The 14,624-nt window shown below is 46.3% G+C and overlaps 1 protein-coding gene across 2 annotated transcripts in view; it reads left to right on the top strand.

Moving 5' to 3' along the window:
• The window catches only part of LOC140128413 (sex hormone-binding globulin-like), a 120,047-nt gene extending 106,379 nt beyond the window's left edge, over positions 1-13,668 (top strand). For both annotated transcript variants that reach the window (XM_072150118.1, XM_072150117.1), the window contains 3 exons: positions 3,206-3,348; positions 5,705-5,924; positions 12,464-13,668. In XM_072150118.1, coding sequence (XP_072006219.1) covers positions 3,206-3,348; positions 5,705-5,924; positions 12,464-12,588 — 488 coding nt within the window. In that variant the 3' untranslated portion in view covers positions 12,589-13,668. The remainder of the gene's footprint in view (positions 1-3,205; positions 3,349-5,704; positions 5,925-12,463) is intronic.
• The last annotated feature ends 956 nt before the right edge of the window (positions 13,669-14,624 follow it).

The following is a 14,624-nucleotide window of genomic DNA, read 5'->3' as shown; positions in this document are numbered from 1 at the left end:
GCGATTCATGAAGGTCCTGCGCCCGATGTCCACCAGGTGTCGCTGCTGCGCCGAAGTCCGCCGAGGTGCCCCGGAGTTCATTGTCTTCATCGTGGTGCATGTAAGTATGGCCCGTGCGACCAATTTTTATTTTTTTTTAAATGCGGCGGTTTTTCCAAATCCTTCGGGTTATCGTTCAGCCACGCCCCTCGATTTCCGTCACGTGCATGCCAGCGCCGATGCGCCACAAACCGATCGCGTGCGACGAAATCCCGGGGCAATTCAGGGGAAATCGGCGCAAATCGGAAATATTCGGGTAACACGTCGGGAAAACGTGAATCGGGCCCTTAGTAAATGACCCCCACTGTTTGGTATGCACGGTCTTTGTGACAGATTGCCCTGTGTGTTCCCCTAATAATGGAATCTCCCACTACCAGCCCCTGTCGGACCATGCCTGTGCTCCCATTACCCTTCTTACTGGAGCAGACAGTCCCCTGGGGCAGACAGTCCCCTGGAGCAGACAGTCATCTGGGGCAGACAGTCCCCTGGTTGCTGGAGACCACGTCTTTCTGCAGCATTGCTACCCCAGAGCTGATATCCCCCTCATCCGCCAGCCTGGCAAACTTATTGGGGTGCACCAGATCAGGATTAGACTCCCTACAACCCTTTCCTCGACCCCACCTTCTACAGGTCGCCTAACTATCTGCCCCCTCAGTCTGAACCTCCATACTTCCCTCCCCACACCCATCTTTCCCAGTGAGTTTGTGCTTTAACCCCTTAACGACCTGGCCTTCCGTGTACAGAGCAGTGCCAGGGCTTGGTTTCTGCGGAACAAATTGCTTTTCATAGTGACAGTATTTAATATTCCAAACCGTGTGAGGAAAAAATTGCAGAGAAAATGGTAAAAAAAAAACATTTCTGCCATTTTCTTGTGGGCTTGTATTTTACAGCTTTCACTGTTCGCCCCAAATGACATGTTTACTTTATTCTTTGGGTCGCTACGACCATGGGGACAATACATTAACCCTTTAACGCTCTGCGCCGTAGCTCTACGGCGCAGAGGTACAGGGAATGTATGAAGGGGGCTCACGGGCTGAGTCCTCTTCATACAAGGGTGGGGGTTGTTGCATATTGCAGAAAACCCCCACCGCGTGGGCGCCGCCATCTTTATTACGATCGTCGCTCCCCCGAACATCATCGGGGGGAAGCGATCGGTTGCCATGGTAGCCTCGGGTCTTCGTTTGACCCGAGGCTACCTGGCATCTGCAGATTCGTTACAATGAGCCAGTGGCAGTGTATACTGTGCAAAAATGCCATATATTGCAATACAGAAGTATTATACAGTAGTATTGCAGTATATGGTAGGAGCAATCTGACCATCTAGGGTTAATGTACCCTAGATGGTCTAAGAAATAGTGAAAAAAAAGAAAAATAAAAGTTTAAAAAATAAAAAAAATTAATAAAATATAAAAAATTCTAATCCCCCCCCTTTCCCTAGAACTGATATAAAACATAATAAACAGTAAAAATCACAGACACATTAGGTATCGCCGCATCCCACAATGCCCGATCTATCAAAATATAAAAACAGTTACGGCCGGCGGTGACCTCCGAGGCGGGAAATGGCGCCCAAATGTCCGAAATGCGACTTTTACACCTTTTTACATCACATAAAAAATGGAATAAAAAACTAGCAAAATGTCGCTCAGTCCTCAAAATGGCAGCAATGAAAATGTCGTCTCATTTCGCAAAAAATGACACCTCACACATCTCCGTGCGCCAAAGTATGAAAAAGTTATTAGCATCAGAAGATGGCGAAAATATTTTTTTTTCTTTTTTGTACACATTCGTTTAATTTTTGAAAATGTATTAAAACGCAATAAAACCTATAAATCTGGTGTCACCGCGATCGCACCGAACCAAAGAATAAATTAGGCGTGTTATTTGGAGCGAAGAGTGAAAGTCGTAAAAACTGAGCCCACAAGAACGTGACGCACATGCGGTTTTTTTTTTTTCAATTTTTCCACATTTTGGAATTGTACACGGCATGTTAAATATAAATAACATTACGGGAAAGTAAAATTTGTTACGCACAGAATAAGCCCTCACACAGGTCTGTACACAAAAAATGAAAAAGTTATGGATTTGTGAAGGTGGAGAGCGAGAAATGAGAGGAAAAACCCTGCGTTTTAATTAATATTGGTGTTATTATGTTTCCATACATTTACAAGAATGAAAACCTCCTGTGCGTGGTGTCATTTTTTACGACCTTTGATGACCTTTTCAGTGCTTTTATGTATGACCTTCTGATCACTTTTTATCAAATTTTTTATATTTTTCAAAATAGTGCCATTTTCCATTTTGGGCGCTATTTTCCGTTAAAGGGAAATGGATAGTAAATAACTGCACTAAGATATATATTTTTGTTAACCAATTCTATTTTGTTATAGCTATCTATGCATCTAACTCTCCCCGTCTGTCTCTCACCACACTCACTGGCTGTCTCTCTGTAGTTCACTCACTCCCCCCACCTGTCTCCCTGTCACTCACTCTACCTCACACATAAGCTGTATTATACTCACTATAGTGACTACAGTAACCAATCGAAGCTCAGAGCTCATATAAATGACCTGTGGCAGAACAGCAACAAATCACGGCTCAGCTTCCAATTGCCACAGCAGCAGCCGACAATGGCTCCTGTATATGGTGGTTAATAAGTGGATTTTGTGAAAACGCGGGGTGAAAATTTTGTCTCAAAACTAGTCTATGATGTTCCCTGAGTCACAGAGAGCGGCTGTGCAAAATTTGGTGACTGTATGTACACACATACACACACATACATACATATATACACACATACATACATACACACATACATATATACACATACACACACATACATATATACACACACACTTTTTTTAGTATAATATTTTTTATTTATTTTTTTTACTATTTTTCAGACCCTCTAGGGTACTTTAACCCTCGGGCTTATGATTGATCCTACCATTTGCTGGCATACTGCAGTATGGCAGTATATGGGGATTTTCCTCCTCATTCATTACAACGTGGAAATCGCACATTGTAATGAATCGTTTAAAACGAGACAGCCTCGGGCCTGTGGCAAACGATCGCCGGTCACAGGGAGCGACGATCACCATGCTAGCACCGATTGCGGCTGTTATCAGTACGAGCTTGCTGCAATATGCCTTTTCTTATTTTTCAGATTGCGGCTCCCCTCCCTCTGAAGGGTCCGTGTGGTCATTAAAAATCAAATTTGGTCTCTACACAAAATCTGCTTCATTCTCATTACTGACTGTGTTAGATCCTGCAGAAGGGCCTGTCCTCATACTCAGGAGCAGAGATAAGGTAACGTCTGCACCAGGGAAGGGACATGGACTCTGTTGGGGGAGACGTTGCTCGTTCATTTAATCTCAATCTCCGTGAGCTTCTGTCTTCTTGTTTGGAAGATTTCAGAGTGAGGAAAGATGGAGAATCCTAAGGGAAGGGCTCGCTCCTCATTAGGAAATAGATAACGCTGTATCAGAGGTTTCTTAGAGAACATTCATGAATAAACATCCTATTGGTTGGTACAAAACCATCCACCAGTTTTGATCACAAACTTTCAGAGCAATTACAAAAGTGAAAAATGTGGCATTTCTACTGATTTCTGAAAAGCGTGTGGAAAGGTCCCTGTAACCCCTTAAGGACAGGGCTTAGTCTGTAGCTTGAGGCTCAGTCCCATTTTGCTTTATATGGTTATAACTTTTAACACTTATCAAAGTGATTTGAAGATTGTTTTTCCGTCACGTTATACTTCATTTTAGGGGTATATTTTGGCCGTTATGTTGTTAAACGGTTTTAAGGCATTTAAACGCTTTATTAATCTTCATATCCGAAGTAGCTTCCCCTCACCGTGGTCCGCACTCAGTGCTCCATGCGTGCGACCGTGCGTGCACCTGAATAGGAAGTGGTCGTGCGTATGGTGTATACAGGCATATGGTGTATTATAACAGGTGTGATTGGCTGATGGAAAGACATCACATTGAACAATTAACTCCTGCCTTACAGGCAGGATCTACCGCTGCAGTGTTCCCTGTGTTGTGTAGTGACCTGCTGTGGGGTTGATCAGACTCCACACAGGTTGCGAGCTACATATTGGGTCGTATTCGCAACAACCCCTCTGCCTTGCATCGGCAGGGGTGTTGAAAGGGCCGCCCTCGGCTCGACTACGGACTGGATAGGGCACAGAGGACCAACCGCTGGCCAGCAGCGGGGGCCTCTGGGGGGTCCATGTAAATAATAGCTGGTAGAGGTAAATACAAAGAGGCACGTTGCTGAAGTGCAGGCTTAGTGATCTGTAGGGACAAACCGCCGATGGTCCTGGAGACAGACACCTGGGTTGGTGTCGGACTAAGACACGTGTACTCTGTGTACACTGACGCTGTTAAACCAAACTGTACAGTATGAAAGGCGTGGTGTCATGTACTGTAATCCACTCCTTGCACCAAGGCCTGTATATTTGTTTATGAACACTTCTTCCCTGGCGACAAATATATAGTATATATGCATTACATTGACATAAGTGATACAATAAGACATTGTACAATTTACCTGCCGACTGACATTCTTACCCTTGTGTGATTGGCATCCAGGTGCTACAGCTTTAGCACCCGCGGTCCCCTAAGGACCCGCAGTTTACGGACTACCCCCACTTACGAAGCTTCGGTTTGAGGCATAAGATTGCGATCAGGGTTTACATAAAAATGGTCCGACACAGCCACACTACAGTCTGAAAAGCCTATAAAAGGTTACTGCAAACTACTGACCACATTGACAGTGGTGCAAACATATTTGTAAACGCTCATTGGCTTAGGAGCCCAATGGGTACATATCTTTTAACATTAACGTTGCAAACATTATAGGGACAAGGCTACTCAGAGGAGAATCTCTTGACTTGGATAAATAAATAGGGGAAGAGTCCCAGGAAAGTTTCTGGCTCTATGGGTTAGAGGCGCTCAGCCCAACTGGGAATAGTAGCAGATAAACATTTACAACATTTACCATAGTACCTGGTAAGGCTTTCAGCCCATCAGGGATTGTTCAGATTCTTCACTGGTTTCAGCAAGAGCAGGATTCGGGATCAGTATGGGATCCTGTGCAACATCAGCAAGAGTAGAAGCCGGCTGGTGACATCAGGTGGCAGTTCCAGGAACTGCAGGCTCCACAGGTTCCTCCTGCCTTTCATGGTGAAGAAGACGAGTTCGGGGACTCCGGCCATTCATCATCCTCGTAGAGGTCCTCACAGGACTGGTAACTGTCCTCGTCTGGGTCCAGGCCCGCCGGAGTGCACCATCCTATACTTGGTGAAGGTAAGCGCGTGTCAGTGGGGTTATCGTTCGGCCACGCCCCCCGATTTCCGTCGCATGCATGCCGGCGCCACAATCCGATCGCGTGCACCAAAAACACCAAAAAAAATACAGGGAAAATCGGCGCAAATCGGAAATATTCGGGTAACACGTCGGGAAAAACGCGAATCGGTCCCTTAGTAAATTACCCCCACTGTATGAATCCTATTTGAACATCCTCTTCAGCCTACTAGACGTAACCCCAAATCTCACATTGTAAATTCTAATAATTATTCTATTATTACTATAAGTAGCAGAAGTATTATTGCTGTAAAGATAATATGATTGTTGTCTTTTTGGCATATGTCCAATTCCAGACATTAGTCCTTGAACTTGGAAACACAACATCCCTGTCTGCACCATTAAAAGTGGATCAAAATTGTGCCACAACCTATGTTACCCTAGAGGTCACAGACAGAGGGGCAACTCTGCAGGTTGGAGACAGTGTGGGGCGCAGTGCCATAGCTGAAACCACATTAAAAGCCTTGAAAGAGGCCTGGCAGGGGAACGCCATGCTGCTGATCGGGAGTGACCCCAGTGAGTACATTATATGCACTAATGTATACTATTATACTACACTACTTCCAATTATACTATTCTCTGTGACTGTATTACGTCTTATTATGTTACTCTGCATTATTACTGTAGTCTATGGGCACATTCACATGGCCGCCTGCGGGGACGTACATGCTGCCGCAAATTTGCAGCCGCATGTACGTCCCTATAGACGGCAATAGCGGCGCGGCGCAGATGTGGCACCGACCTGGGCCGCACACCGCAAAAAGATAGAGCGTGCTCTATTTATGGCGTGTGTGCGGCCGTGCGCCGCTATTCTCTATGGAGGTGGAGGGATCACCTCCTCCTCCTCTCCAGCACACGGCAGTATGCCCGCACGGCAGGCATACCGCGTGTGAATGGACCCTATGACTGTATTACCTCGTATATTGTTCTCTCTGATTACATGTTTTTTCTTACCAATGCAAAGAAAAAACAGACAACGCCTAAGGGCAGCGCCTCGAGTAATATGTTTATGGTTCAATAAAAGTTTATTGAGTAAAAACAGAGTTGTGAAAAAATGACAGTAGTATGAACAGTAAAAACAAAGTGCAAGTACCCAGAGACCTAAATAGCGGTCCAAATATTCGGGACGCAGCCCCATAATGTAGTCATGAGTAATGGCAAATAACGCAAATGCAGACACTCCAGGCACCTTTTTGAAAAACAAGTGATAAGAACAAACTGGGGGAAAGAGGGTTAAGGGTGAGAATGTAGGGGGGAGGAAGGGAAAGTAGGGGGAGGGGGGAGAGAGAGGCCCCCCTGGCTCTGCGGGATCTTTTAAAAAGATATAGGTGTATCGGGAAAATGGAGAGATGGAAAATACCTCAGTTATCAAGGGTCACCCGTAAGCCATATGGCAAATAAGTCCGAGTTTCTCCACTGGGTCCATTTCGACCAGGTGGAGAAATAGGTCTCCATCCAATTGCTGTCCGACGCGCGGAGTTGTTCCATGCGGCAGATACGATCTACTTCCTTGACCCACATCAAGCGGGTAGGGGGGGTCGTAGATTTCCATAGTCTGGGGATCACCAACCTGAAGGCCACCAAGAAATGTCTTAAGATACCTTTCTTAATGTCGCGAAGGCGACCTGGCAGCATTGAGAGTAGCGCCATTGCGGGTGAGAGATCCCCAGAAGCTCCACAAATATCCTTATAGAGGTCCCAGACGGCAGACCAGATGGAGGCCACAACCTTACAATCCCACCAAACGTGACGCATAGTTCCCAGAGCGGAGAGGCAGCTCCAACAAGTTGGCGAAGCAGATGGAAACATGTTGTGGAGGCGAACTGGGGTTCTATACCAGCGAGTAAGGATCTTGTAGTTCGTTTCTTGTACTTTACCAGAAACGGACATTTTGTGGGTGAGGATTAGGGATTTCTCCCATGATTCCTTGGCAAAGTTCTCCCCTAGTTCCTTTTCCCAGGCCGACATGTATGGCAGGAGATGTTCCTCGGTATTGGTATCAGATAAAAGCCTATATAGGAAAGACACACCATGCGAAGGTACGATTTGTTTAGAACATAGGTTCTCGAACGTGGTTAGGTCCTTGAAAAAACACTCTGTGGGGGTCAGGGAAGCTAAAAAGCTCCTCAATTGGAGGTAGTGGAGCCAAGCCACTGGGTAACTTCAATAGGCTCCAGGAGTGGGGAGGATGTGAGCACTTGGGGGAGGCCTGGGAATTCCCTGGCAGGAGAAAGTGGGCCGGGGATGTTGGTTACTTTAGAAGTAGCTGCAAACTTGCTCCAGGCTTTCAATACCCCTGACATTAGGGGAGAGACTCTCAAGAGCTCCCAGTTGGTTTTGGGGGGTAACCAAAATAGGCCAGGTAGGTTACTAGGTTTGGGGAAAGCACTCTCAATAACAACCCATAATTTGTCTTTGTTCTGTGAAGCGATGGGACCACTTTGCATATGGATGCTCTATAGTAGCGGGTAAAGTCCGGTAATCCTGCCCCCCCCCCCCCCCCCGTCCTCTTTATGTCTAGTCAGGAGGCTGTATTTTATTCTGGGGGAAGAGTCCTTCCAGATGAATTTAGTGGCAAATTTACGTAGGCGTTGAAGAAAAGACCTCGGTAGGTCTAGTGGGAGCGTCTGAAAGAAGTAAAGGATTTTAGGTAGCAAGTCCATTTTAAGAGAGTTTATTCTGCCAAACCACGAGAGCGAGAGGGAGCTCCAGGATTTGAGGTCTGTCTCTAGAGATCTAAGACGAGGGGCATAGTTGAGGTCAAATAGTCGTCCAATATCCGACGGGATCCGGACTCCTAAGTATTTTATATGACCCTTAGCCCAGGAAAAGGGAAGGGAAGAGCATAATGAAGAAACCATCGATTCGGGTATGGAGATGTTAAGGATGTCGGATTTTTGTATATTGACCTTAAAGTTACTGACCTTGCTATATATCTCGAATTCTTTCAAAATGTTGGGGAAACTGTTGACAGGGTCTGAGACATACATAAGTTAGGTCATCGGCGAAGAGCGATACTTTGTGATTTCTACCCCCTATCCTGACCCCCCCAATCGCCGGGTTTTCCCTCAGAGCGTGCGCCAGAGGTTCCATAACTAGGGTATATAGAAAGGGTGAGAGAGGACAGCCCTGGCGGGTGCCGTTACAAATAAGGAAAGGAGCTGACAGGGAGCCGTTGACTCTGACGCTGGCAGATGGGCCTCTATATAGAGCCATGATCCTCTCTCTCGTACGACGGCCTAGGCCCACTCCTCTGAGCGAGGCCTCGAGAAACCCCCAATGGACCCGGTCAAAGGCCTTTTCGGCATCTACTGTCAATAAACATAGGGGAATCCCCGAGCGCCTCGCCCAGGAGGAAATAGCTAAAGTTTTTATCGTGTTGTCTCTCGCCTCACGTCCCGGGATAAAACCAACTTGATCTGGGTGTATGTGGTCGGGGATGAGAGGGGAGAGACGAGTTGCTATAATTTTGGCGTACATTTTGACGTCGATATTAATTAACGAAATAGGCCTGTAGTTGCTACAGATTTTGTGATCCTTACCGGGTTTCGGAATTACCGAGATATGAACTCTTAGTGTTTGGGGTGAGAAGGGACAGCCACACGAGATAGAGTTGAAGAACTTGGTTAGGGTCGGAGCCAAGACCTTGCCGAAAACTTTATAAAACCTGGGGGTGAACCCGTCTGGTCCCGGGCTCTTACCTATTTTAAGGTTTTTTATTGCGGACATGGTCTCCTCCTCGGTGAAATCACTATCTAGTGAGGAAGCCGAGTCCGAGGGGATCTTCTTATGTGGGTGTTTGTCTAGGTAGGAAGAAATCTCCCTATTTATCGAGGTCTGAGATTCTGGGTCTGAGGTTGGGTTTAGATTGTAGAGAGACGCGTAATAGTTCCTAAACTCCTGAAGGATCCCGGCTGGGGAATTGTCTCCCTGAGGGGAGTTGAGAGAGATGATTGGGGGTTGGGAGGATCGTGGGTGAAGCGCTTTGGCAAGAAGCTTTCCGCATTTGTCGCCATATTCATAATAATCCTTCTTTATTTTGTCTCTGAAACAGAGACTTTTTTGATCTAGAATCTGAAGAATCTGGTGACGAATAGCGGAAATTTCAGCTCGGGTGGCATCTAGAGGGGAGGTCTTGTTCGAGGATTCTTTCGAACATAACTCTGAGAACAAGGAGAGCAGTTTGACAGAATTTTCCCTCTTGAGAAGGGCTCCGTGAGACATAAAGGTGCCCCTAATGTTTCCCTTCAGTGTCTCCCATAAGACTGGAGGAGGCAACTGAGAAGAGGCATGGTCAGACATGAACTTAGCTATCTCTGACCTCTGTTGTACAAAGTGCGTCGTTCAGGAGATTGTCGTTAAGTCACCACGAGAATTCTTTCGAACGTCTGCCTATGTTACCCGACCATCCGTATACAGGGGCGTGGTCGGACCATAGGATGTTGTCGATGGAGCTCTTAGGGCCTCTGTCTAACAAAGAGTGGGAGACAAATAGGTAGTCCAGCCGACCATAACTATTGTGGGCATAGGAGTGGTGGCTGTAGTCCCTAACACCAGGATGCAGAGCCCTCCACAGATCTATCAGTTTTAGTTGAAGCATGGTGTGTCTTAGCCTACGAATTGCAGTATGTGATACCGAGGACCTACCTGTGGAGGAGTCGAGCGAGGGTTCAAACGGGATATTGAAGTCACCACCCAAGATTATTGCTGATCCTTCAGCGAAGTCGGTTAACCTCTTCAGAATTTGTAAACCAAAGTGGACCTGGCCCTGGTTTGGAAAATAAACATTAGCAAAGGTGAGAATATTACCAAGGAAATCAACTTTGAGGAAAATAAATCTGCCCTCTGGGTCTACCTCTGTACTTAGCACCTTGGGCTGAAAGGACTTATGGAAGGCTATAGATTCTCCACATATTTTTTGTGAAGGGTGGGGGCCATGGTACCAAGATGGATAAAATTTACTAACACATCTCGGGATCTTGTCGGCTTTAAAATTAGTCTCTTGGAACATGGCCACCATGATTCTCTTCTTGTGGAGTCTATAGAGAATCTGACTTCTCTTCTCGGGTTTATTGAGGCCTCTAGTGTTATATGTACAAAATGTTAGGACTGTCATGAGGAGTTAAGTGAGAAGCAAGGTCCGATTAGTGACCCGCAAACCTGAGAGAGCCAGGAGGGGAGGGGAGGCATGGGAAGGGAAGAAGGGGGGGAAGGAGAAGGGGGGGGAGGTAGGGGTATACAAAATAAAACCTAAACATAAACATATGCAACCCAGGTGCCATACGGTACTCAGTCAGACTAAGTAGCGGCTATATGAGCCTTATGTGGTGACTAGCACCACCGCCCTAGCTGGGGGGAACGCGGTAAATGGGAGGACAGAGCCCCCGGCCTCGCTAACAACATGGTGACCTAAAATAAGTCTTAATTGTAGGGCATCCAACACGGAAAGATTTAGCTAGAGGATAACTAGCATTTGTAAAACAAAGAACAATGAGGCATATTACAAGATACTTATAGTAGACATGGCAGTCCATCTAGTGGTCCAGCAGTCAGGTTTCGGAGGATCGGTCGGCAGGCTTGTTAGGACTTTTCCTGGTGGGGGTCACCCATTTCTCTCTCGGAGGGGGTACCGGGCCCGAGTTGACTGTTGGCCAGTCCGGAAGTGATATTAGTGGGAGCTCAAAGGTACCCAGGAATTTGGGCAGGTCGCCCAGAGATCTGAATACGGCTGATTTACCATTTTTCTTAGCTATGAGCTGGAAGGGGTAGCCCCAACGATAAGGAATGTCCTTTGCTTTCAGTTCAGCCAAGAGAGGATGCAGTGCCTTATGAAGTTGGAGTGTTCGTCTAGCCAGATCAGGGAGTACAATCACCTTAGAGCCCCGGAAAGAAATCTCATTTAAGTCCCTCGCTCTGCGAAGAATAGTTTCTTTCTCCTTGTAGAAATGAATTCGGCAGATAATATGAGTAATATGTTTAAAGCAAAGAGTATAAGAACCGATACCCTGATTTGGGGGTGCTCACCTTGTAACCCCATGCAAGGGTCTTCGTTAGTAAAGTATTTTCGGGTCTTTCCACACAGAACAGCTGCCTTTAGCTCAAAAGCCAAATTCCCAGAGTAGGGTTCGGTCATAAATAGGAATAAAAGGAAAAAACTAGGCAACATTTGGTGCTAAAAAACCCAAATGGAATCTGGAGCGAGTCAGTGGAGTGTTAAGATCAATATAATTTGAGTCCACTCCGTGTGAAGTATTAGTTCTCCATTTATTTAAAATAAAACATTAATGGGGAAAAATTAAAATGATAAAAAATATATTAAAATTGTCCTTTGTGAGGTTACGGGGTATAACCCCTTTCTCAAATTTGCAGGTCAAATCAATGTTATACTAATCCCAGAGCCCAGTTACGGGGAGGGGGTTAGCCCTGGATTCATCACCATAAACATGTTGTACACAATGAAAATAATTACAATCTCTGGAAAGATACACGTATACCGTATTTTCCGGGCCCTTAGGACTATAAGACGCATTAGTAGAAAACGCCTTATATATGGAAAAATTCCCTATATAAGGCGCACCGGACTATAAGGCGCAGGGTGGCCGGGGGCGTGGTGGAGGTCGGAGGCGTGACCAGAAAACGGAGCGGAGGTGAGAGCGGCAAGAGGTGAGCGGTCTCCGGGGAAGGGGGTCCGTTCAGGTGGAGGAGGGCAGCGGACCCTACTTACATAGATGCCCGCTACCGGAGACAGCAGATCCCCAGCGGGAACTACAGACCGTCGCGGCAGAAGTTGTTTGTGCCGCGTGGTCTGCAGTTCCCGCTGGAGATCTGCTGTCTCCGGTCTCCGGTAGCGGGGACCTATGTAAGTAGGGTCCGCTGCCCTCCTCCATACATAGGGCGCACCGGACTATAAGGCGCACTTTGGATTTCTAAGGAAATCCTAGGCTTTTATGTGCGCCTTATAGTCCGGAAAATACGGTAATACGGACACTTGTGGCACGAGATGACAGGGAACAGCAGCTCAGAGATTAATGCTGCTTCTTTTTTATTATTATCAGATGATGAAGATCATTTCCATGGATGCCTTCAAGATTTTCAAATTCAAGGACAAACCATAGACTTGGACTTTGCACTTTACAGGAGCGATTCGATATGGCCGCACAGCTGTCCCGGCTCTGCTTAGGGTCTCAGAGACAGAATATTATGCTCTTTCCATCCACAGGGTTGGATAACCCCAAACCTTCGCAATCATTATGAAGTATAAACTTATCCATGGTCAACCAAAACAAGTAAATGCTCTTCCATGGCTGATCCTCAGGCTTCCAAGTAAATCACTTAACCCCAGTCTTTACCCCGTGTTTATCAATGGTTTAGACAGTTTCTAGAAACGTTGCAACTAGAAAACTAGACATGGACTCAGAAAATGGGGCACGAGCCACAAATTATGCACATGCGTCAAAATGTTTGCGCAGTTTTCTGCCATACACCAACAAACAGGAGGTGCAAAGTGATAGCGGACAAGCAAACTACAGCAGATGGGTCATTCAGACACTGCAATAAATCTATACGGTCAGTATTTGAGAACCCAACTCAAATGCCATAAATAGTCAGGTGAACACTTACCTTTGTATCTTATCTACTACTCGTGTGCCTCCAGTAGACCCCTGTAATCTGGGGGCAGTAATAACATTAGAAGTGCATGTCATTATTATTTCTCCCAGTCTAAGGCCTCGTGCACACAACACACTGAAGGGTGAGAGCTATGTGCACAAATTGTAACTACCTCTCTATTGTGCACAGCACTGAGAGCCGCATTGCAGTGGGACGGCACAGTTTCTACGGATATGAGCGAGCGAGTGGCCTTAGACCGCTCCATAAGTCAGAGTACAAAAGATACATTGCATCTTGGGTGTATATCATGGAAAGATCGGCATCTCATGTTTTGACTCACAAATAATAATAATAATTCCTTTATTAATATAGCGGACACAGATTCCGTAGCGCAGCACACAGCTTGTCACACCAGTCCCTGTCCCCACAGGGCTCACAATCTAATCACCTACCAGTAGTAATACAAAATACTTAAATAATGACCGTATGAAACTGGTGTAACTCTGCTCTGTTCTATATAAAGTCTACACGGTATATGGAGAGCACCGGACCAGAGTAATGACCCCTACAGAGCTACAACACCAGCTCTTTCCACCTGCTTGTATATAGAGATGGTTAGGGGGGCGCTATAAGAATAAAGAGCATATACTTACCTCCCTTCCTGCCCCATCTTTATTTACAGCGGACGACCACAGCTGCGGCTGCCGATTTAACAAATAAAGTACGAGGCCATTTCCATTGTGCTGCACCACCGGGAGGGTCTTCAGTGTCGGCAATGTTTGGCATCTCCCCCAGAAGACAATTACCATGAGCCCTACACCATACCCTAAAAAACCATGCAAATTAGCCCTTAAGCTCCACCCATTTAGACCAAATGCACACCCACTCAACCTACTTTTTGTCAGGGAAACCAAACACATACAAATCCCAGAAACTACACACCTTCCACGCACAGCTCAGGGGGTGCACAACCACACTATATACCCCCCTACCACCTACATGCCTATGAAACGCTACTGCCCAGAGCATCTCTGCCCCCAATATAGTCCCACTTATCACAGCTGCCACCACTCGCAATTACGGGTTACAAGACGCCCACAACAGTACACATGCACCCAGACCCGCCCACTTCTAGGTACTGTACATACACCCAGACCCACCCTCCTCTAGGTACTGTACATACACCCAGATACAACCTCCTCTAGGTACTGTACATACACCCAGATACACCCTCCTCTAAGTACTGTACATACACCCAGATACACCCTCCTCTAGGTACTGTACATGCACCCAGATACACCCTCCTCTAGATACTGTACATACACCCAGACACAACCTCCTCTAGGTACTGTACATACACCCAGATACACCCTCCTCTAGGTACTGTACATACACCCAGATACACCCTCCTCTAGGTACTGTACATACACCCAGATACACCCTCCTCTAGATACTGTACATACACCCAGACACAACCTCCTCTAGGTACTGTACATACACCCAGATACACCCTCCTCTAGGTACTGTACATACACCCAGACACAACCTCCTCTAGGTACTGTACATACACCCAGATACACCCTCCTCTAGGTACTGTACATACACCCA

This window comes from Engystomops pustulosus, chromosome 4 (assembly GCF_040894005.1).
Source record: "Engystomops pustulosus chromosome 4, aEngPut4.maternal, whole genome shotgun sequence".
In the NCBI taxonomy this organism is placed as follows: domain Eukaryota; kingdom Metazoa; phylum Chordata; class Amphibia; order Anura; family Leptodactylidae; genus Engystomops; species Engystomops pustulosus.
Note: the sequence above shows the minus strand (reverse complement) of the source record. Positions and strands in the feature narration are given on the sequence as shown.